This window comes from Bombina bombina, chromosome 7 (genome assembly GCF_027579735.1).
Source record: "Bombina bombina isolate aBomBom1 chromosome 7, aBomBom1.pri, whole genome shotgun sequence".
In the NCBI taxonomy this organism is placed as follows: domain Eukaryota; kingdom Metazoa; phylum Chordata; class Amphibia; order Anura; family Bombinatoridae; genus Bombina; species Bombina bombina.
The window spans coordinates 594,208,011-594,231,774 of record NC_069505.1 but is presented as its reverse complement, the minus strand read 5'-3'; the positions used below and the strand labels follow the sequence as shown (position 1 = coordinate 594,231,774).

General features: G+C 39.1%; 1 protein-coding gene across 1 annotated transcript; it reads right to left on the bottom strand.

Moving 5' to 3' along the window:
* Window positions 1-17,955: 17,955 nt before the first annotated feature.
* LOC128667175 (E3 ubiquitin-protein ligase TRIM39-like) lies at window positions 17,956-19,839 on the bottom strand. The gene has a single exon (XM_053722105.1). It carries the CDS (start codon window positions 19,834-19,836, stop codon window positions 18,247-18,249), a length of 1,590 nt encoding a protein of 529 aa, XP_053578080.1. The 5' UTR covers window positions 19,837-19,839; the 3' UTR covers window positions 17,956-18,246.
* Window positions 19,840-23,764: the final 3,925 nt, after the last annotated feature.

Below are 23,764 nucleotides of genomic sequence, written 5' to 3'. Positions count from 1 at the left end.
CAGGCACCATCTTTATATACACATAATTCAGCATTATTGTTATTATGTGACAGTGTATCTAGTGCAGGATTCTCACCCAGGCACCATCTTTATATACACAGAATGCAGCATTATTATGTGACAGTGTATCTAGTGCAGGATTCTCACACAGGCACCATTTTATATACACAGAATGCAGCATTATTATTATGTGACAGTGTATCTAGTGCAGGATTCTCACACAAGCACTATCTTTATATACACAGAATGCAGCATTATTATTATTATGTGACAGTGTATCTAAATTGTTCTGTGATTAGATGGCTTAATAAGGCTTTTTTGAAATGAGATATATTGGGTGCCTCTCGCGCTTTCCATGACTTAAGGATGAGAGTGCGACCTATTAATACAATTGTATTTATAAGGCTATAATTTTTCGATATACCTTGATATCTTACCAAAAAGAAAATTTCACTGGGCGTCAATTCATAATCCAACTGTAGAATTGTGTTCATCCAAAAAATTATCTTCTTCCAATATTGGAAAATTTTAGGGCACGCCCAAAAACAGTGAAATAAATCTGCCTTTATTGCCGAACACCTGGAGCAAAGAATATTTGTTTTATACCATTTGGATAATAAACCCGGTGTAAGGTACGGCTGCAGGCCTATTTTAATTTGGGATTCTCTCCATACAGTTGGAACCCAGCTTTGTTGTACTATTTTAAAGCTGCTGATAATAGTCTGCTCATCTATATCTGGAAAGTGTGCAGACCACTTTACTACCATGTCAGTAACCTGAATATTAGATGACTTTTGCATTATGAGTAAATATAGTGACGAAATTGCATATACTCCTGACGCATAACTGGTTATTCTATCCTGGATATCCCCTAATGACCAGTCGTTTCCATAACCAGAAATTAGCTCTTGAAGATAATGCCTAATTTGCAAGTAAGCATAAAACTCCCGCACCCCAAAGTCAAAACACCCCGCTAGTTCTGCAAATGTTATTGGGAATCCGGAGGTTCCCAAAATCTGCCCCAAACATTTCAGGCCTTTTATTTCCCATTCCCTAAAGATCCGATTGGACAGACCTGGTGCAAAATTAGGGTTACCACAAATAGGTAGATATTTTGAGACATATACTGGGCAGTCCAGATTACTGCACAATTTCTGCCATGCCACTATGACATTCTTGATCATGGATAGGTAGAAGATGTTGGAAGGGAGTGAGGTCAGTGGGCAGTGCAGTAAAGCCTTTAAGTAAAAGGGAGCTACCAATCTGGATTCCCAGATATAGGACGAAATTTGCTCTTTTTCCGTTATCCAATCTATCGCAAATCTAGAAATACAGGCAAGGTTATATGCCTGAATATTGGGTAGAGCAAGACCCGCCGCCAGCTTATTATTCATAAGCCGTTGACATGCAATTCGTGGTTTAGAGCCTTTCCATAGAAACCTCGAACAGGCTTTATTATATTTGGTAACATCTTTTTTATGCAGAAATAACGGAATATTCTGTAGAATATATAGAAATTTGGGAAAGATAACTGTCTTAATCAGCATCACACGAGCCGAGAGAGATATAGGCAACACTGTCCAATCCTCAAGTTGTCTGCAACACTGTACCAGGCAATCTGCATAATTAGCCTTATACCAGTCCGACGGGTTCCTTGATAATAGTAGACCTAAATATGAAATTTGTAAGACTTCCGAAAATGGGTGCTCTATAGTGAATGTGGGGTCTTTATACAACCATAATAGTTCTGATTTTGTAGTGTTTATCTTGTATCCAGAGATCTCCCCGAAATCTAGAATGATTCCTTGCAGGATTGGTAAAGAGATCTTAAGGTTGGATATAAATAAGAGCAGGTCATCTGCGTAAAGGAGCAAAACAAGTTTCTCCCCAGCCATTGAGATACCCGCCAGCTCCTGTCGCAGTAATATAGCCAGAGGTTCTAAGCTGATGTTGAACAAAAGGGGTGAGAGAGGACAGCCCTGCCTAGTCCCTCTATGCATAGTAAACCGTTGTGACAACACATTATTAACAATCACTGCAGAAGTGGGGGCACTGTAAATTAATTGAATATACTCATTGAACTGACCGGACAGACCAAATTGCTCTAGGGAAAAAAACAAATGATCCCAACTAACACGATCAAATGCCTTCTCGGCGTCCACTGTCAAAATAGCTTTATCTGTGGTTTTATGGTAGTTGGGAAGCTCATATCTATTCCAGTAGGATTCAATAAGTATTAATAGTTTCCGCATGTTTCTCACCGGGTTCCGACCTGGCATAAAGCCTGATTGGTTCCCGTGAATTATGGTTCCTATACATGGTTTCAGGCGGTGAGCTAAAATAGCAGCCAAGAGCTTATAATCCGTGTTGAGGACTGATATGGGTCTATAGGAACTAGGTAACTCAGGATCCTTACCTTTCTTCAAGATTAGTGAGATATCCGCAGCAGCAAAATACTGGGAACATTTAGAGTTCCCTGAAAAATATTGGTTGAACAATTTGTTCAATACAGGTACCACCAATGGTTCTAAAATTCTGTAGAATTCTATAGGGAAAGAATCTGGCCCTGCTGCCTTATTCGGTTTCGCGTGTTTAATTGCGAATAATATCTCCTCTTCAGAGATAGGGGCGTTTATAGAATCCCTCATTTCCTCAGAGAGTTTTGGAACCTTAATCCTCTGCCAAAATTCTCTTTTCTTGATTAAATTGGGAGACTCTAACTTATACAACTCTTGGAAAAACTAAAAAAAAACCTTTTCGATATCAGGATGATTAGTGTAGCGAGAAGCTCCTTGTTTAATTGCTACAATAGCATGTCGTGGAGAGGATTTAGTCAACCTAGCCAAGAACTTCGCCGATCTCCCTTTATGCCCGCCATATATGGCTTTTAATCTATTCTCCTCCTGAGCACTGTTTTGTTTTATATGTATATCTCGCGTTGTCTTAGCATTTACATATAACTCCCAAAAATGCTTGGAGGGATTATTAATATAAGCTCTATAAGTGTTCTTGACTTGATTAGCCAACTGCCTGCCAACCTGACCGCATTTTTTTTTCCAAGAGACCATGTAAGATTTTATTTCACCTCGGAGAACCGCCTTAGAGGCTTCCCAAAATACCTCAGTTTTATCTATATATTCCCTATTATTCTTGGAATAGTCTATCCACTTCAATCTTAGCCAATTTTGAAAACTCGTATTATTAATTAGAAATTTGGGAAAAGAAATGTAGTTACCACCATAATTCCTTGGCGCCTGATTACAGACCAACGAGATAACTGCATGATCAGAAATTAAAATGTCCGCAATTCCTGAAGACCAATTCCAACTGAGGAGAGAATCTGAAATGAGGAAGTAATCAATCCTCGAAAGTGCCTGCTGAGCTTGTGACATGCATGTAAATGTACGGCTATCTGGGTTCTGTGATCGCCATATATCAACTAAGCCCAGCTGAGCACAAAATTTATGGAAGATTCGAACCTTCCTGCATCTGGCATTAAGGGACCTATTTTTTAAATTGTCCAGAGTAGCATCTGCAACTAGATTAAAGTCTCCAGCAATAATTAAATTACAACCTATAAATTTATGTAGTTTAACTGTTAGACCTGACCAAAAATTATGATCTATTTGATTAGGTCCGTAGATATTACATAATACATAGTGTAACTTATTAATTTCTATTTCCAAAATTAAAAATCGGCCCTTGGGGTCCGCCTCAATATTATCCAAATGATAATCCAAATTCTTGCTCAATAATATAGCAACCCCCCTTTTTCTGGAAGGGGACGGAGCTGCGACCACCTCCCCAACCCATTTAGACTTAAGTTTGGGAAATTCTTGAGGCTTAAGGTGTAATTCCTGAAGCAGGACAATATCGGGCTGAGATTTTCCCAAGTGTTTAATTATGGCCTTGCGCTTAACTGGGGAGGTTACGCCCCCCACATTCCAAGATAATAGATTTAGCTTAGGACCCATCTTGATCTTATCTTAAATCTGTGAAGGGGGCTACAAACAAATATAACTGGGCGGCCGGGTCGGGAAGGAGGAAGAGAAAAAACAAAAGAAAAAAAACAACAACAAAAAAACAAAAAAAAAAACACAACAAGAGAAAACAAAGAAGGAGAAAATAAAAAAAATAAAAAAATAAATAAAAATAAAACACAAGCAGTGAACCATCTTTTTCTATTGTGTGGTAGCAAGAATTAAAACAGTACCCATTTATTGCACCTTTATGGTACCCCTCATCTCTACAGAAGGACTCGGCTTCCATAACGTTATTTAGTGTAAGTGATTTACCCTCTCTCATAACTACCAGTCTCGCAGGATAAATCAATTTAATGTTATAGTTCCCCTTCTGTAATCTGCCATAGAAAAAAGACATGTCTCTTCTCTTAGCCAGGGTTTCTGATGAGAAATCCTGAAAGATTAGCAGTCTATGAGAGCCGAATACAAAAGGATTGCATTTTCTATAGTACTTAAGATATAGCATCTTGTCCTGAAAATTGATAAATTTGAATATAACTGGTCTGGGTCTGTTACTCTCATTGGTTTCTCGACGAAACCCAATCCTGTGTACCCTTTCTATCTGAAAGGGGGCAGCAGGAGCTGGAATCTGCAAAGCTTGAGGTAGAGTTATAGAGACAAAGGCCATTAGGTCTTGAAATTCTGATGTTTCTGGGAGACCTATCACTTTCAAATTATTTCGTCTTGAACGATCCTCAAGATCTTCAATCTTAGCTTGCAGCGAAGTAATCATTCTACTATGTGACTCTATAATGGGCTCTTGTGTGTTAAATCTGTCCTCTAAGTCCGAAATTCTATTTTCGGCTTCCTCAAGCCTTGACGAGAATTGTCTAACTTCCACAGTGAGGTTTGAGATTTCACTTCTGATTTCAGCTTTAACAGACTCAAATTGGGGGGTCAATATTTTAGCCACCTAAGCTGCGAAATCTACCATATTACTACCCAATGGGGTAGACGCACTTTTTTCTAGAGATGTATCAATGCTAGAGTCCAGCGTCCTGCTGCCCCCCCTCTTATCCTTTGATTTAGGAGGCATAGTAGTGGGAGAACCCTTTTGGTGCACAAATCTATCCATAAACTTCCTATCCTATATTGGACTGCAAGAGAAAAAAAAACAAAAAAAAAACCTCAGTTTCAAATTTCCCTTGAATTGGTCACCCTATGTTGGTTGGTCTAATTATAATGCAAGTTTACCTCAACCCAACCCTGCCTATGTAATTAACCTGTGCCCTTAAGTGATTTCTAAATAATATATTAATTACCACCTCTAATGCTGCGTGTGAGGGATGTTTTCTACTTAACTACTTTTAGTAATATATTAATGTGCTTTTTATACAAACACCCTAATAAGCTTCAGTGTTACTCATTAAAACTGCCTGTCCTAGACACCCTTTATTGTGTGGCCTAATACTAATGCGGATTTACCACAACCAACAAAAAAAAAAAAAAAAAAAAAAAAAACTGCCTGAGCACTAACCTGTGCCCTTAAGTGAATTTCTAAATATGGCAAAGTCTCAAATATTCCCTATATTACTCTGCCATAATTAGTGGATAAACTGTATCTGTGCTCCTTATACCAGGAAAATTATATCAAATTACTATATCTAAAACTCGATATGGGAGATATCTCTAATATGTTATTTCTAGCAGTATATTGAAATGGTTTTATACCAACGCCCTACAAACTTCAGTGTTGCTCAATGAAACTGGCTAACCTAGAGCATTCAATTATTCATATAGTGCATATACCATTTATAAGTGGACCGGCCCAACCTATAATACTTGTAGTATAAATCCTTCTATGAAATAGTATTGTTCTATCGTCTGCCTTCAGGGGATACCTCACAAAACCAAACTAGTCTCTAATTGGTTCAACAGATACCGTAGTTCTGGTACCCCATGAACCTATAGCTAGAGATGTTAGTGTGTATTTCAAATACCTCAGCCTATTGAATATGCATCATTATTATTATTACTTGCAGGGCAAACATATCATATAACCTGAAAAACCCTTCCCGCTATGCAAGTTTAATATCTTGGACCCCACCTGAAATGACTTGTAATTTACTTTCCACAAATCAACAGAGTAAGTTACTAAAATTGTGTACCACTATATCATTCATCCATGTATTTTCATTAACACATCACAAATTTCTTCCCCTGGGAAAAAAACTTTCCTGCATATAACATCCCCTATATTTTCTTTAAACAAAGACCTTCAATAATTTATCCACCAACAGCTTTACATTATAAGTATCCACCTCAGAGACCCCGACAATAGTTCTCAGAAAATGTCCAGAGATCTGTAGCTGCATTTAAACTTTAGCTGTAGATTAATACGTTTGTTCCCTGCAATACACCTAAATATATATGCAAATAAAAAGTTTTCTCTTTTTCTATAATTTGCTACTTATCATCAATGTCCAGATCACCAGGCCCGATGGAATGCCGCCTTGTATACACCGACTTATGTGTATACTCCTCTAGACCCAGCCGTGCTCCAACAGCCGCTTTCTCAGAGATGTGTAGACCGGGTAAATCTGGGGCCGTATCCTTCTCAAAACAAGCTATTTCACAAACCAGGCTGTGAATCAAAATAGGAAGAGAACGGACGCCCAGGACCCTCCACGGTGAGCTCCAGCTGTAACACCTCAAGGTTTCATTGCTGACCAGGCGCAATGTGATACTTGCGGAAATCTGTGGCTGCTTTCAGGATACAATTCGCTGGCTGCCCAGAGGAAACATCTACCCGTCCAAGCGGACTGCCTACAGGACCGCCCGCCTTCTGAGGGGCCTCCAGACCAGCGTTACCTCCCGAGGGGCTGCACGAGATGTGAGCGCACGGATGAACTCTGCTTCCTCTCCAGACCTTCTCCGTCACTGGCAAAACTGACTCGGACACCAAGAGAGCAGTGTACCCCTCTTCAGCGCTCCTGTACTGTGTACCTGCGCATACTCCAGGTGCGGTGACTCGGCTCCAGGGCCGGACAAGCAGAGAGCAGACTCGGTGAGTAGTAGGGGGATGTAATCCGATGCAGTTCATGCAGGGACCAAGTCCTGAATATCTAAGTAACCCCTATTAGCCGCAAAGTATCAGGTAACACAGTTATAAACAATGTATGGCTGAGGTACACGATTATAATGCAAGGGTATTTAAACACCGGCCGCTTGTGACCGTTTGCTGGAGAATGTATACCGGCACAATAAGTCTGAATGCCTGGATAGAATACCTGCTGTGCTTCAGCCAACAAGCGCACAGGTACCAAGGGTATTTAAACACCGGCCGCTTGTGACCATTTGCTGGAGATTATTTACCGGCACAATAAGTCTGAATGCCTGGATAGAATACCCGCTGTGCTTCAGCCAACAAGCACAGGTCGGCTGCTCAAAAAGTGACTTCCGTTGCGGGATCCCAGGATCCTTAATCCGGGCCGGTGGATGGTTTCACGGCCAAGGAAAAGTCTGCAAACCGCTGGCAGTTAGTATTCTCCAAGCAACCTGTACTTGGAGCGGGAGCAGACACCTGTGCTACCTGTGTGCTCCACCTCCAGCAGGAAGTCAGAATGCAGCATTATTATTATGTGACAGTGTATCTAGTGCAGGATTCTCACACAGGCACCATCTTTATATACACAGAATGCAGCATTATTATTATGTGACAGTGTATCTAGTGCAGGATTCTCACACAGGCACCATCTATATATACTCAGAATGCAGCATTATTATTATGTGACAGTGTATCTAGTGCAGGATTCTCACCCAGGCACCATCTTTATATACACAGAATGCAGCATTATTATTATGTGACAGTGTATCTAGTGCAGGATTCTCACCCAGGTACCATCTTTATATACACAGAATGCAGCATTATTATTATGTGACAGTGTATCTAGCGCAGGATTCTCACACAGGCACCATCTTTATATACACAGAATGCAGCATTATTATTATGTGACAGTGTATCTAGTGCAGGATTCTCACCCAGGCACCATCACCCCATACCCTAAATGCAGCATTATTATTATGTGACAGTGTATCTAGTGCAGGATTCTCACCCAGGCACCATCTTTATATACACAGAATGCAGCATTATTATTATGTGACAGTGTATCTAGTGCAGGATTCTCACCCAGGTACCATCTTTATATACACAGAATGCAGCATTATTATTATGTGACAGTGTATCTAGCGCAGGATTCTCACCCAGGTACCATCTTTATATACACAGAATGCAGCATTATTATTATGTGACAGTGTATCTAGTGCAGGATTCTGACACAGGCACCATCTTTATATACACAGAATGCAGCATTATTATTATGTGACAGTGTATCTAGCGCAGGATTCTCACCCAGGCACCATCTTTATATACACAGAATGCAGCATTATTATTATGTGACAGTGTATCTAGTGCAGGATTCTCACACAGGCACCATCTTTATATACACAGAAGATAGCATTATTATTATGTGACAGTGAATCTAGTGCAGGATTCTCACACAGGCACCATCTTTATATACACAGAATGCAGCATTATTATTATGTGACAGTGTATCTAGCTCAGGATTCTCACACAGGCACCATCTTTATATACACATAATGCAGCATTATTATTATGTGACAGTGTATCTAGTGCAGGATTCTCACACAGGCACCATCTTTATATACACAGAATGCAGCATTATTATTATGTGACAGTGTATCTAGCGCAGGATTCTCACACAGGCACCATCTTTATATACACATAATGCAGCATTATTATTATGTGACAGTGTATCTAGTGCAGGATTCTCACCCAGGCACCATATTTATATACACAGAATGCAGCATTATTATTATGTGACAGTGTATCTAGCGCAGGATTCTCACACAGGCACCATTTTTATATACACAGAATGCAGCATTATTATGTGACAGTGTATCTAGTGCAGGATTCTCACACAGGTACCATCTTTATATACACAGAATGCAGCATTATTATTATGTGACAGTGTATCTAGTGCAGGATTCTCACCCAGCACCATCTTTATATACACAGAATACAGCATTATTATTATGTGACAGTGTATCTAGTGCAGGATTCTCACACAGGCACCATCTTTATATACACAGAATGCAGCATTATTATTATGTGACAGTGTATCTACTGCAGGATTCTCACCCAGGCACCATCTTTATATAAACAGAATGCAGCATTATTATTATGTGACAGTGTATCTAGTGCAGGATTCTCACACAGGCACCATCTTTATATACACAGAATGCAGCATTATTATTATATGACAGTGTATCTAGTGCAGGATTCTCACACAGGCACCATCTTTATATACACAGAATGCAGCATTATTATTATGTGACAGTGTATCTAGTGCAGGATTCTCACACAGGCACCATCTTTATATACACAGAATGCAGCATTATTATTATATGACAGTGTATCTAGTGCAGGATTCTCACACAGGCACCATCTTTATATACACAGAATGCAGCATTATTATTATGTGACAGTGTATCTAGTGCAGGATTCTCACCCAGGCACCATCATTATATACACAGAATGCAGCATTATTATTATGTGACAGTGTATCTAGTGCAGGATTCTCACCCAGGCACCATCTTTATATACACAGAATGCAGCATTATTATTATGTGACAGTGTATCTAGCGCAGGATTCTCACCCAGGCATCATCTTTATATACACAGAATGCAGCATTATTATTATGTGACAGTGTATCTAGTGCAGGATTCTCACACAGGTACAATCTTTATATACACAGAATGCAGCATTATTATTATGTGACAGTGTATCTAGTGCAGGATTCTCACACAGGCACCATCTTTATATACACAGAATACAGCATTATTATTATGTGACAGTGTATCTAGCGCAGGATTCTCACACAGGCACCATCTTTATATACACAGAATGCAGCATTATTATTATGTGACAGTGTATATAGCGCAGGATTCTCACCCAGGTACCATCTTTAGGAACGGTGTAAAAGCCGGAACGGAACGGAACAGGCCGGAACAGGCCTTTTATGAAGGAAATTGATGCAGCATTATTATTATGTGACAGTGTATCTAGTGCAGGATTCTCACACAGGCACCATCTTTATATACACAGAATGCAGCATTATTACTATGTGACAGTGTATCTAGCGCAGGATTCTCACCCAGGCACCATCTTTATATACACAGAATCCAGCATTATTATTATGTGACAGTGTATCTAGTGCAGGATTCTCACCCAGGCACCATCTTTATATACACAGAATGCAGCATTATTATTATGTGACAGTGTATTTAGCACAGGATTCTCACCCAGGCACCATCTTTACATACACAGAATTCAGCATTATTATTATTATGTGACAGTGTATCTAGTGCAGGATTCTCACCCAGGCACCATCTTTATATACACAGAATGCAGCATTATTATTATGTGACAGTGTATTTAGCACAGGATTCTCACCCAGGCACCATCTTTATATACACAGAATGCAGCATTATTATTATGTGACAGTGTATCTAGCACAGGATTCTCACACAGGCACCATCTTTATATACACAGAATGCAGCATTATTATTATGTGACAGTGTAGCTAGCGCAGGATTCTCACCCAGGCACCATCTTTATATACACAGAATGCAGCATTATTATTATGTGACAGTGTATCTAGCGCAGGATTCTCACCCAGGCACCATCTTTATATACACAGAATGCAGCATTATTATTATGTGACAGTGTATCTAGTGCAGGAGTCTCACACAGGCACCATCTTTATATACACAGAATGCAGCATTATTATTATGTGACAGTGTATTTAGCACAGGATTCTCACCCAGGCACCATCTTTATATACACATAATTCAGCATTATTGTTATTATGTGACAGTGTATCTAGTGCAGGATTCTCACCCAGGCACCATCTTTATATACACAGAATGCAGCATTATTATTATGTGACAGTGTATTTAGCACAGGATTCTCACCCAGGCACCATCTTTATATACACAGAATGCAGCATTATTATTATGTGACAGTGTATCTAGCGCAGGATTCTCACACAGGCACCATCTTTATATACACAGAATGCAGCATTATTATTATGTGACAGTGTATCTAGCGCAGGATTCTCACCCAGGCACCATCTTTATATACACAGAATGCAGCATTATTATTATGTGACAGTGTATCTAGTGCAGGATTCTCACCCAGGCACCATCTTTATATACACAGAATACAGTATTATTATTATTATCAGTGTATCTAGTGCAGGATTCTCACCCAGGCACCATCTTTATATACACAGAATGCAGCATTATTATTATTATTATGTGATAGTGTATCTAGCACAGGATTCTCACACAGGCACCATCTTTATATACACAGAAGATAGCATTATTATTATGTGACAGTGTATCTAGCGCAGGATTCTCACACAGGTACCATCTTTATATACACAGAATGCAGCATTATTATTATGTGACAGTGTATCTGGCGCAGGATTCTCACACAGGCACCATCTTTATATACACAGAATGCAACATTATTATTATGTGACAGTGTATCTAGTGCAGGATTCTCACACAGGCACCATGTTTATATACAAAGAATGCAGCATTATTATTATGTGACAGTGTATCTAGTGCAGGATTCTCACACAGGCACCATCTTTATATACACAGAATGCAGCATTATTATTATATGACAGTGTATCTAGTGCAGGATTCTCACACAGGCACCATCTTTATATACACAGAATGCAGCATTATTATTATGTGACAGTGTATCTAGTGCAGGATTCTCACCCAGGCACCATCTTTATATACACAGAATGCAGCATTATTATTATGTGACAGTGTATCTAGTGCAGGATTCTCACCCAGGCACCATCATTATATACACAGAATGCAGCATTATTATTATGTGACAGTGTATCTAGTGCAGGATTCTCACCCAGGCACCATCTTTATATACACAGAATGCAGCATTATTATTATGTGACAGTGTATCTAGCGCAGGATTCTCACCCAGGCATCATCTTTATATACACAGAATGCAGCATTATTATTATGTGACAGTGTATCTAGTGCAGGATTCTCACACAGGTACAATCTTTATATACACAGAATGCAGCATTATTATTATGTGACAGTGTATCTAGTGCAGGATTCTCACACAGGCACCATCTTTATATACACAGAATACAGCATTATTATTATGTGACAGTGTATCTAGCGCAGGATTCTCACACAGGCACCATCTTTATATACACAGAATGCAGCATTATTATTATGTGACAGTGTATATAGCGCAGGATTCTCACCCAGGTACCATCTTTAGGAACGGTGTAAAAGCCGGAACGGAACGGAACAGGCCGGAACAGGCCTTTTATGAAGGAAATTGATGCAGCATTATTATTATGTGACAGTGTATCTAGTGCAGGATTCTCACACAGGCACCATCTTTATATACACAGAATGCAGCATTATTACTATGTGACAGTGTATCTAGCGCAGGATTCTCACCCAGGCACCATCTTTATATACACAGAATCCAGCATTATTATTATGTGACAGTGTATCTAGTGCAGGATTCTCACCCAGGCACCATCTTTATATACACAGAATGCAGCATTATTATTATGTGACAGTGTATTTAGCACAGGATTCTCAACCAGGCACCATCTTTACATACACAGAATTCAGCATTATTATTATTATGTGACAGTGTATCTAGTGCAGGATTCTCACCCAGGCACCATCTTTATATACACAGAATGCAGCATTATTATTATGTGACAGTGTATTTAGCACAGGATTCTCACCCAGGCACCATCTTTATATACACAGAATGCAGCATTATTATTATGTGACAGTGTATCTAGCACAGGATTCTCACCCAGGCACCATCTTTATATACACAGAATGCAGCATTATTATTATGTGACAGTGTATCTAGCACAGGATTCTCACCCAGGCACCATCTTTATATACACAGAATGCAGCATTATTATTATGTGACAGTGTATCTAGCACAGGATTCTCACACAGGCACCATCTTTATATACACAGAATGCAGCATTATTATTATGTGACAGTGTAGCTAGCGCAGGATTCTCACCCAGGCACCATCTTTATATACACAGAATGCAGCATTATTATTATGTGACAGTGTATCTAGCGCAGGATTCTCACCCAGGCACCATCTTTATATACACAGAATGCAGCATTATTATTATGTGACAGTGTATCTAGTGCAGGAGTCTCACACAGGCACCATCTTTATATACACAGAATGCAGCATTATTATTATGTGACAGTGTATTTAGCACAGGATTCTCACCCAGGCACCATCTTTATATACACATAATTCAGCATTATTGTTATTATGTGACAGTGTATCTAGTGCAGGATTCTCACCCAGGCACCATCTTTATATACACAGAATGCAGCATTATTATTATGTGACAGTGTATTTAGCACAGGATTCTCACCCAGGCACCATCTTTATATACACAGAATGCAGCATTATTATTATGTGACAGTGTATCTAGCGCAGGATTCTCACACAGGCACCATCTTTATATACACAGAATGCAGCATTATTATTATGTGACAGTGTATCTAGCGCAGGATTCTCACCCAGGCACCATCTTTATATACACAGAATGCAGCATTATTATTATGTGACAGTGTATCTAGTGCAGGATTCTCACCCAGGCACCATCTTTATATACACAGAATGCAGCATTATTATTATTATCAGTGTATCTAGTGCAGGATTCTCACCCAGGCACCATCTTTATATACACAGAATGCAGCATTATTATTATTATGTCACAGTGTATCTAGCACAGGATTCTCACACAGGCACCATCTTTATATACACAGAAGATAGCATTATTATTATGTGACAGTGTATCTAGCGCAGGATTCTCACACAGGTACCATCTTTATATACACAGAATGCAGCATTATTATTATGTGACAGTGTATCTGGCGCAGGATTCTCACACAGGCACCATCTTTATATACACAGAATGCAACATTATTATTATGTGACAGTGTATCTAGTGCAGGATTCTCACACAGGCACCATGTTTATATACAAAGAATGCAGCATTATTATTATGTGACAGTGTATCTAGTGCAGGATTCTCCCACAGGCACCATCTTTATATACAAAGAATGCAGCATTATTATTATGTGACAGTGTATCTAGTGCAGGATTCTCTCACAGGTACCATCTTTATATACACAGAATGCAGCATTATTACTATGTGAAAGTGTATCTAGTGCAGGATTCTCACACAGGTACCATCTTTATATACACAGAATGTAGCATTATTATTATGTGACAGTGTATCTAGCGCAGGATTCTCACCCAGGCACAATCTTTATATACCCAGAATGCAGCATTATTATTATGTAACAGTGTATCTAGCGCAGGATTCTCACACAGGCACCATCTTTATATACACAGAATGCATCATTATTATTATGTGACAGTGTATCTAGCACAGGATTTTCCCCAGGCACCATCTTTATATACACAGAATGCAGCATTATTATTATGTGACAGTGTATCTAGTGCAGGGTTCTCACACAGGCACCATCTTTATATACACAGAATGCAGCATTATTATTATGTGACAGTGTATCTAGTGCAGGATTCTCACACAGGCACCATCTTTATATACACAGAATGCAGAATTATTATTATGTGACAGTGTATCTAGCACAGGATTCTCACACAAGCACCATCTTTATATACACAGAATGCAGCATTATTATTATGTGACAGTGTATCTAGCGCAGTATTCTCACCCAGGCACCATCTTTATATACACAGAATGCAGCATTATTATTATGTGACAGTGTATCTAGCGCAGGATTCTCACCCAGGCACCATCTTTAGATACACAGAATGCAGCATTATTATTATGTAACAGTGTATCTAGTGCAGGATTCTCACCCAGGCACCATCTTTATATACACAGAATGCAGCATTATTATTATGTGACAGTGTATCTAGTGCAGGATTCTCACACAGGCACCATCTTTATATACACAGAATGCAGCATTATTATTATGTAACAGTGTATCTAGCTCAGGATTCTCACACAGGCACCATCTTTATATACACAGAATGCAACATTATTATTATGTGACAGTGTATCTAGCGCAGGATTCTCACACAGGCACCATCTTTATATACAAAGAATGCAGCATTATTATTATGTGACAGTGTATCTAGTGCAGGATTCTCCCACAGGCACCATCTTTATATACAAAGAATGCAGCATTATTATTATGTGACAGTGTATCTAGTGCAGGATTCTCTCACAGGTACCATCTTTATATACACAGAATGCAGCATTATTACTATGTGACAGTGTATCTAGTGCAGGATTCTCACACAGGTACCATCTTTATATACACAGAATGTAGCATTATTATTATGTGACTGTGTATCTAGCGCAGGATTCTCACCCAGGCACCATCTTTATATACACAGAATGCAGCATTATTATTATGTAACAGTGTATCTAGCGCAGGATTCTCACACAGGCACCATCTTTATATACACAGAATGCAGCATTATTATTATGTGACAGTGTATCTAGCACAGGATTTTCCCCAGGCACCATCTTTATATACACAGAATGCAGCATTATTATTATGTGACAGTGTATCTAGTGCAGGATTCTCACACAGGCACCGTCTTTATATACACCGAATGCAGCATTATTATTATGTGACAGTGTATCTAGTGCAGGATTCTCACACAGGCACCATCTTTATATACACAGAATGCAGAATTATTATTATGTGACAGTGTATCTAGCACAGGATTCTCACACAAGCACAATCTTTATATACACAGAATGCAGCATTATTATTATGTGACAGTGTATCTAGCGCAGTATTCTCACCCAGGCACCATCTTTATATACACAGAATGCAGCATTATTATTATGTGACAGTGTATCTAGCGCAGGATTCTCACCCAGGCACCATCTTTAGATACACAGAATGCAGCATTATTATTATGTAACAGTGTATCTAGGGCAGGATTCTCACCCAGGCACCATCTTTATATACACAGAATGCAGCATTATTATTATGTGACAGTGTATCTAGCTCAGGATTCTCACCCAGGCACCATCTTTATATACACAGAATGCAGCATTATTATTATGTGACAGTGTATCTAGTGCAGGATTCTCACACAGGTACCATCTTTATATACACAGAATGCAGCATTATTATTATGTGACAGTGTATCTAGTGCAGGATTCTCACACAGGCACCATCTTTATATACACAGAATGCAGCGTTATTATTATGTGACAGTGTATCTAGCGCAGGATTCTCACCCAGGCACCATCTTTATATACACAGAATGCAGCATTATTATTATGTGACAGTGTATCTAGCGCAGGATTCTCACCCAGGCACCATCTTTATATACACAGAATGCAGCATTATTATTATGTGACAGTGTATCTAGTGCAGGACTCTCACACAGGCACCATCTTTATATACACAGAATGCAGCATTATTATTATTATGTGACAGTGTATCTAGTGCAGGATTCACACCCAGGTACCATCTTTATATACACAGAATGCAGCATTATTATTATGTGACAGTGTATCTAGCGCAGGATTCTCACACAGGCACCATCTTTATATACACAGAATGCAGCATTATTATTATGTGACAGTGTATCTAGTGCAGGATTCTCACCCAGACACCATCTTTATATACACAGAATGCAGCATTATTATTATGTGACAGTGTATCTAGCACAGGATTCTCACCCAGGCACCATCTTTATATACACAGAATGCAGCATTATTATTATGTGACAGTGTATCTAGCGCAGGATTCTCACTCAGGCACCCTCTTTATATACACAGAATGCAGCATTATTATTATGTGACAGTGTATCTACTGCAGGATTCTCACACAGGCACCATTATCCCATACACAGAATGCAGCATTATTATTATGTGACAGTGTATCTAGTGCAGGATTCTCACACAGTCACCATCTTTATATACACAGGCAGCAGCATTATTATTATGTGACCGTGTATCTAGCGCAGGATTCTCACCCAGGCACCATCTTTATATACACAGAATGCAGCATTATTATTATGTTACAGTTTATCTAGCGCAGGATTCTCACCCAGGCACCATCTTTATATACACAGAATGCAGCATTATTATTATGTGACAGTGTATCTAGTGAAGGATTCTCACCCAGACACCATCTTTATATACACAGAATGCAGCATTATTATTATGTGACAGTGTATCTAGCACAGGATTCTCACACAGGCACCATCTTTATATACACAGAATGCAGCATTATTATTATGTGACAGTGTATCTAGTGCAGGATTCTCACACAGGCACCATCTTTATATACACAGAATGCAGCATTATTATTATGTGACAGTGTATCTAGCACAGGATTCTCACACAGGCACCATCTTTATATACACAGAATGCAGCATTATTATTATGTGACAGTGTATCTAGTGCAGGATTCTCACCCAGGCACCATCTTTATATACACAGAATGCAGCATTATTATTATGTGACAGTGTATCTAGTGCAGGATTTTCACACAGGCACCATCTTTATATACACAGAATGCAGCATTATTATTATGTGACAGTGTATCTAGTGCAGGATTCTCACACAGGCATCATCTTTATGTACACAGAATGCAGCATTATTATTATTATCAGTGTATCTAGTGCAGGCTTCTCACACAGGCACCATCTTTATATACACAGAATGCAGCATTATTATTATGTGACAGTGTATCTAGTGCAGGATTCTCACACAGGCACCATCTTTATATACACAGAATGCAGCATTCTTATTATATGACAGTGTATCTAGTGCAGGCTTCTCACACAGGCACCATCTTTATATACACAGAATGCAGCATTATTATCATGTGACAGTGTATCTAGCGCAGGATTCTCACCCAGGCACCATCTTTATATACACAGAATGCAGCATTATTTTTATGTGACAGTGTATCTAGCACAGGATTCTCACCCAGGTACCATCTTTATATACACAGAATGCAGCATTATTATTATGTGACAGTGTATCTAGTGCAGGATTCTCACACAGGCACCATCTTTATATACACAGAACGCAGAATTATTATTATGTGACAGTGTATCTAGTGCAGGATTCTCACCCAGGCACCATCACCCCATACCCTGAATGCAGCATGAAGAGGCTCAGTGAAGGTGACAGTGACAGTGTGTAAGTGTCTGATCGGGTCACACAGCTCATAAAAGGTCAGACGCCCAGCCTCATAGTCCAGCAGTATTCCTACTGTGTCACATGATAGAGGGGGGTGTAATGAGGTGTATATTGTGTTATGTATCACTGAAAGATCTTTATAATAACTAAACAAACCCCAGGACTTGTTATTCTCTCCTATCTCAGACTGATCTCCTCCCCTCTCCATACTGGGATAACAAACCCCTACACGCCAGAGCATTGATTCACTGATCTGCACTTCCCAGTAATGTTGTCCTGAGGAAAAGGTCCTGGTGCTTAATACCTGAGGATAATCTGTAAATCTCTCTGGTGTTACTGGTCGCTGCTGGTTTATACCTAACCAGGATGCAGTTTTCAGGTCATCTGATACAATAACATTATTATAAGCTGTGTTTATATCCAGTAATATGTCTGATGTCACCTGCATATAGAGCCCTCTCTTTATATCAGTCACAATATCAGCTAAACCTCTGTATAAGGTCACTGAGATCAGACCCTCATCTAAATCCCCCCCAGCAGGGACCTGTTTATCACCACTCTGTGTGACCTCATTATCTCCCTTCTCAGCACCACAAAAGTCATCTCTGTGTGATTCCTGTTCTTGTAGGACAGTTAATGGGTCAGTCATGTTGTACAGCTCCTCAATGTGACTCATCTTCCTGGTCAGCTCGTCCTTCTCTTTTTCCAGCTGCTGGATCAGATCAGAGATTGGGAGTAAAACCTGCTCCTGCTGCCGGGTGATGTCACTCAGGACTCGCTTCTCTAGGTCATCCAGCTCTTTCCTGATGTCCCTAATCAGGGCAGTGAGTCGCTCTGTTACACCAGCTGCTTTCTCTTGCACCCCTCTCCTGTGCTCCTGCAGACTCTGGACTCTTTTCTCAGTCTTCTCTCTCTTTGTGGTCAGTTTCTGCATAACATTTCTCAGTTTCTCTTTCTTCTTCTCAGAAGCCTCATTCAGCAGCTCCAACTGGTGTCCCCTGTGCTCTCCGGCCAGGGAGCAGGACACACAGATACAGGCAGCATCCTCAGTGCAGTAATATTTCAGGAGCTCCCTGTGTTTGTAGCATTTTCTGTTACCCCAGGAAGTGGTGGGTTCAGTTAAGACGTGTTCCTCAGACCTGCTGTGTACCCTCAGGTGGGTGTCACACAGAGAAGCCTCACAATGCAGACATGATTTAGCCGCAGGTACAGGAGAGTGAACACAGTAAGTGCAGAGGACCCCAGTGTCTATTTGCTCTGGCTGAGTAATCTGTAAATGCGTCACTACATTACACAGTGCTATGTTCCTCTGCAGCTCAGGTCTGTTACTGAATCCCTTTCTGCACTGAGGACAGGAATAAACCCCAGAACCCTCCTGGGTACCCAGCACACTCTCAATACAGCCCAGGCAGAAGTTATGGCCACAGCTGAGATTTACAGGATCTGTATAAATGCTCAGGCAGATGGGGCAGGTTAGCTCCTCTCTCAGATCAGCAGTCGCCATTCTTGTAATTCAGCAGGAAACGAAACTTACATTATCTTCCTATTCAGCACAAGGGCGTGGCAGTTACGTAACTATGTGCTTTGCCTGTTAACTCTTTATGTCCCAGACTGTAGTGACCAGGGCAGGTTTGTAAACTGTGATAAATGTTCTGTAGTGCTCAGTAATTTGTGTATCTGATGACATCACATGAAATATTAGGAGTACAACTTTGTTTATTATTATCGGTTATTTGTAGAGCGCCAACAGATTCCGCAGCGCTATAAACAAAGGGGGAGTACAACAAAACAATTATAGGGTAGAGGGCCCTGCCAAGAGTTGCACTGTTGTAGTCAGCTCTTAAGAAGGTGTTCTACAAACAGCTGGACTTTTAGGCTTACATGCTAAGAGGGTTCAGGGGATTGCAGTGGAAGAGAGGAACTGGTATTAGGAAAGGTTAGCGTAGGTGGTATGCGTCCCTGAACAGTAGAGTCTTTAGGGAGCACTTGAAGCTTTTAAAACTAGAAGAGAGTCTTGTGGAGCGAGGCAGAGAGTTCCACAAGATGGGAGCCAGTCTGGAGAAGTCCTGTAAACGGGAGTGTGATGAGGTGACAAGAGAGGAGGAGAGTAGGAGGTCATGAGCAGAGCGAAGGGGACGGGAGGGAGAGTGTCTGGAGACAAGGTCTGAGATGTAGGGGGGAGCAGTGCAGTTGAGGGCTTTGTATGTAAGAGTGAGAGTTTTGTGTTTGATCCTAGAGGCAAGAGGAAGCCAGTGAAGGGATTGGCAGAGAGGCGCAGCAGATGAAGAGCGATGTGTAAGGAAGATGAGTCTGGCAGAGGCATTCATTATGGATTGTAAAGGAGCTAGGCGTTTATGTATTTTACCCACTAGCAAGGGTTAAATGCAATTTAAAAGAAAGGAATTTGTTTCACAATAAGATGCTAAAACAGAATTATTTTTATACTAGAACGTTCTTTCAATTCTGATGAGACTTAATGTGATTTAATGCAAATTGTTTTCACATCACTAATAATTTCATGACTTGTGTAAATAACAGATTGTTATATTAATATTTCTTAAAGGTACAAACACGTAATTACAAAGATAAATGAACTTTCTGATTAATATATTATTAATTGATCAACTTTAATAGATTAACCTCTTCAATGTGCAGGATGACAACATATCATTATGTGTACTGCCTGTGTGCGTATGGTGTCACGTTGTTGTCATTAAGCGGGATCACTAATATGAGCCAGTTGTCTGTGATCCAGCACACTACTGACTGATCGGTGCTGGTATAGGGGGCACTGCGCCAAAGGCTACACGGTAGTGCGAGTGAAATCACACATATTTGCATGGTGACATCACAGTAGGGGCGGAACCAGGAAGTGGCTAGTAGTGAATTGAGCTGGATGGGGGGAGGGTGGTCTCAGCTCCTTTACTAGCCAAATATCACAAAGGTCCCTCATTTGGAAGAGAATCACTTTCACAAGACCCCAAATAATTTTTTTTTAAAAAGTAAAAAGCACAACACATGTAGTTTTGTTAAGGAATGTGTCTTTATGTGCTCACAAAAATATCTGTTATATCTAGAGACCCCAAGTAAAGTTTATTTATAAAGAAAAATACCAATGACACTACATAAATTATTATCAGAACCTTCAATATCTTCTATAAGGCAAACTCATTTATTTTATGCTTATTATGGATCTAAGGTGCAAAACAAAAACATTATATCTAAGTTATTAGGTAAAGCCTACTACAGAGGATATTTATATACAGCACTCTGGGGTCTGCAATATTACAAATATACTTAAATAAATGTGTTCATCTTCAATGTGAAGTGTTTGGTGCAATTTTATTAGTACTTAATTACATTACAAATGGGAAAAACATAAAACCTCTATATAGCCCTTGGTTTGTAAGTAGTAAGGTCCTGAATCACCAATCTAAACAGTGGTCAACTGTAACAGGCACTTCTAATATTAGCCCTTGTAAAGACCAAAGAGACAAATATAATTTATCATGAATCACTCTATTGAGCAGTATATAGATATTCCCATATGGTAAATAATAGTTATGATTACCTGAATCTATATATGCATGGGTTTCTCTTGTGATAAGAAATTGTCTCTATAATGGTTGTTATATCACATCAGAGCAGTCAACCACTCTTAATTTTTATAACCAGTGTTATAATATACGAAAAAATACCCTCAATCAGGGCCCCCGGGCAAAAGTATGACAGGGCCCCCCACCCACTCTTTGTTCCACATACCTACCTCCTCTGCCCTTCCTCCACCCTATTGCCCCTCCCATCTCCTGTGGCCCTCCCACCTCCTTGCCCCTCCTACTTCATATGCCCCTCCCCCACCATGCTTTTAATTGCCATATAAAGAGACAATTTGTTTCCTTAAATATTTTTTATAAGAACTAAATATTGGAAATTGGAAAGTGCTTATGGCAAAAAAAATCCTTTAAATAAGAGATGCATCATTCTATAAGTAGGCGTCTATACTAAATAAGAGATGCATGATTCTATAAGTATGCATCTATACTCAATAAGAGATGCATGTTTCTATAAGTATGCGTCTATACTAAATAAGAGATGCATGATTCTATAAGTATGCGTCTATACTAAATAAGAGATGCATGATTCTATAAGTGTACGTCTATACTAAATAAGAGATGCATGAGTCTATAAGTATGCGCCTATACTAAATAAGAGATGCATGATTCTATAAGTATGCGTCTATACTAAATAAGAGATGCATGATTCTATAAGTATGCGTCTATACTAAATAAGAGATGCATGATTCTATAAGTATGCGTCTATACTAAATAAAAGATGCATGATTCTATAAGTATGCGTCTATACTAAATAAGAGATGCATGATTCTATAAGTATGCGTCTATACTAAATAAGAGATGCATGATTCTATAAGTATGCGTCTATACTAAATAAGAGATGCATGATTCTATAAGTAGGCGTCTATACTAAATAAGAGATGCATGATTCTATAAGTATGCGTCTATACTAAATAAGAGATGCATGATTCTATAAGTAGGCGTCTATACTAAATAAGAGATGCATGATTCTATAAGTAGGCGTCTATACTAAATAAGAGATGCATGATTCTATAAGTAGGCGTCTATACTAAATAAGAGATGCATGATTCTATAAGTAGGCGTCTATACTAAATAAGAGATGCATGATTCTATAAGTATGCGTCTATACTAAATAAGAGATGCATGATTCTATAAGTATGCGTCTATACTAAATAAGAGATGCATGATTCTATAAGTATGCGTCTATACTAAATAAGAGATGCATGATTCTATAAGTAGGCGTCTATACTAAATAAGAGATGCATGATTCTATAAGTAGGCGTCTATACTAAATAAGAGATGCATGATTCTATAAGTATGCGTCTATACTAAATAAGAGATGCATGATTCTATAAGTATGCGTCTATACTAAATAAGAGATGCATGATTCTATAAGTATGCGTCTATACTAAATAAGAGATGCATGATTCTATAAGTATGCGTCTATACTAAATAAGAGATGCATGATTCTATAAGTAGGCGTCTATACTAAATAAGAGATGCATGATTCTATAAGTAGGCGTCTATACTAAATAAGAGATGAATGATTCTATAAGTAGGCGTCTATATTAAATAAGAGATGCATGATTCTATAAGTAGGCGTCTATACTAAATAAGAGATGCATGATTCTATAAGTAGGCGTCTATACTACATAACGATAATACTATCTCCATTTTAACTGAAACCACCGCAGGTTTAGAAAAATTAATTTTAAAGGGAGAGTAAAGTCAAAATTAAACTTTAAAAGGGACATGAAAGCCAAAACCAAAAAAAATATTCCATGATTTAGGTAGAACTTACAATTTTAAACAACTTTTCATTTTATTTCTATTATCAAA

Coding starts and splice junctions, on each gene's coding strand:
- LOC128667175 (XM_053722105.1), bottom strand. CDS start 19,836: ATGGCGACTGCTGATCTGAGAGAGGAGCTAACCTGCCCCATCTGCCTG.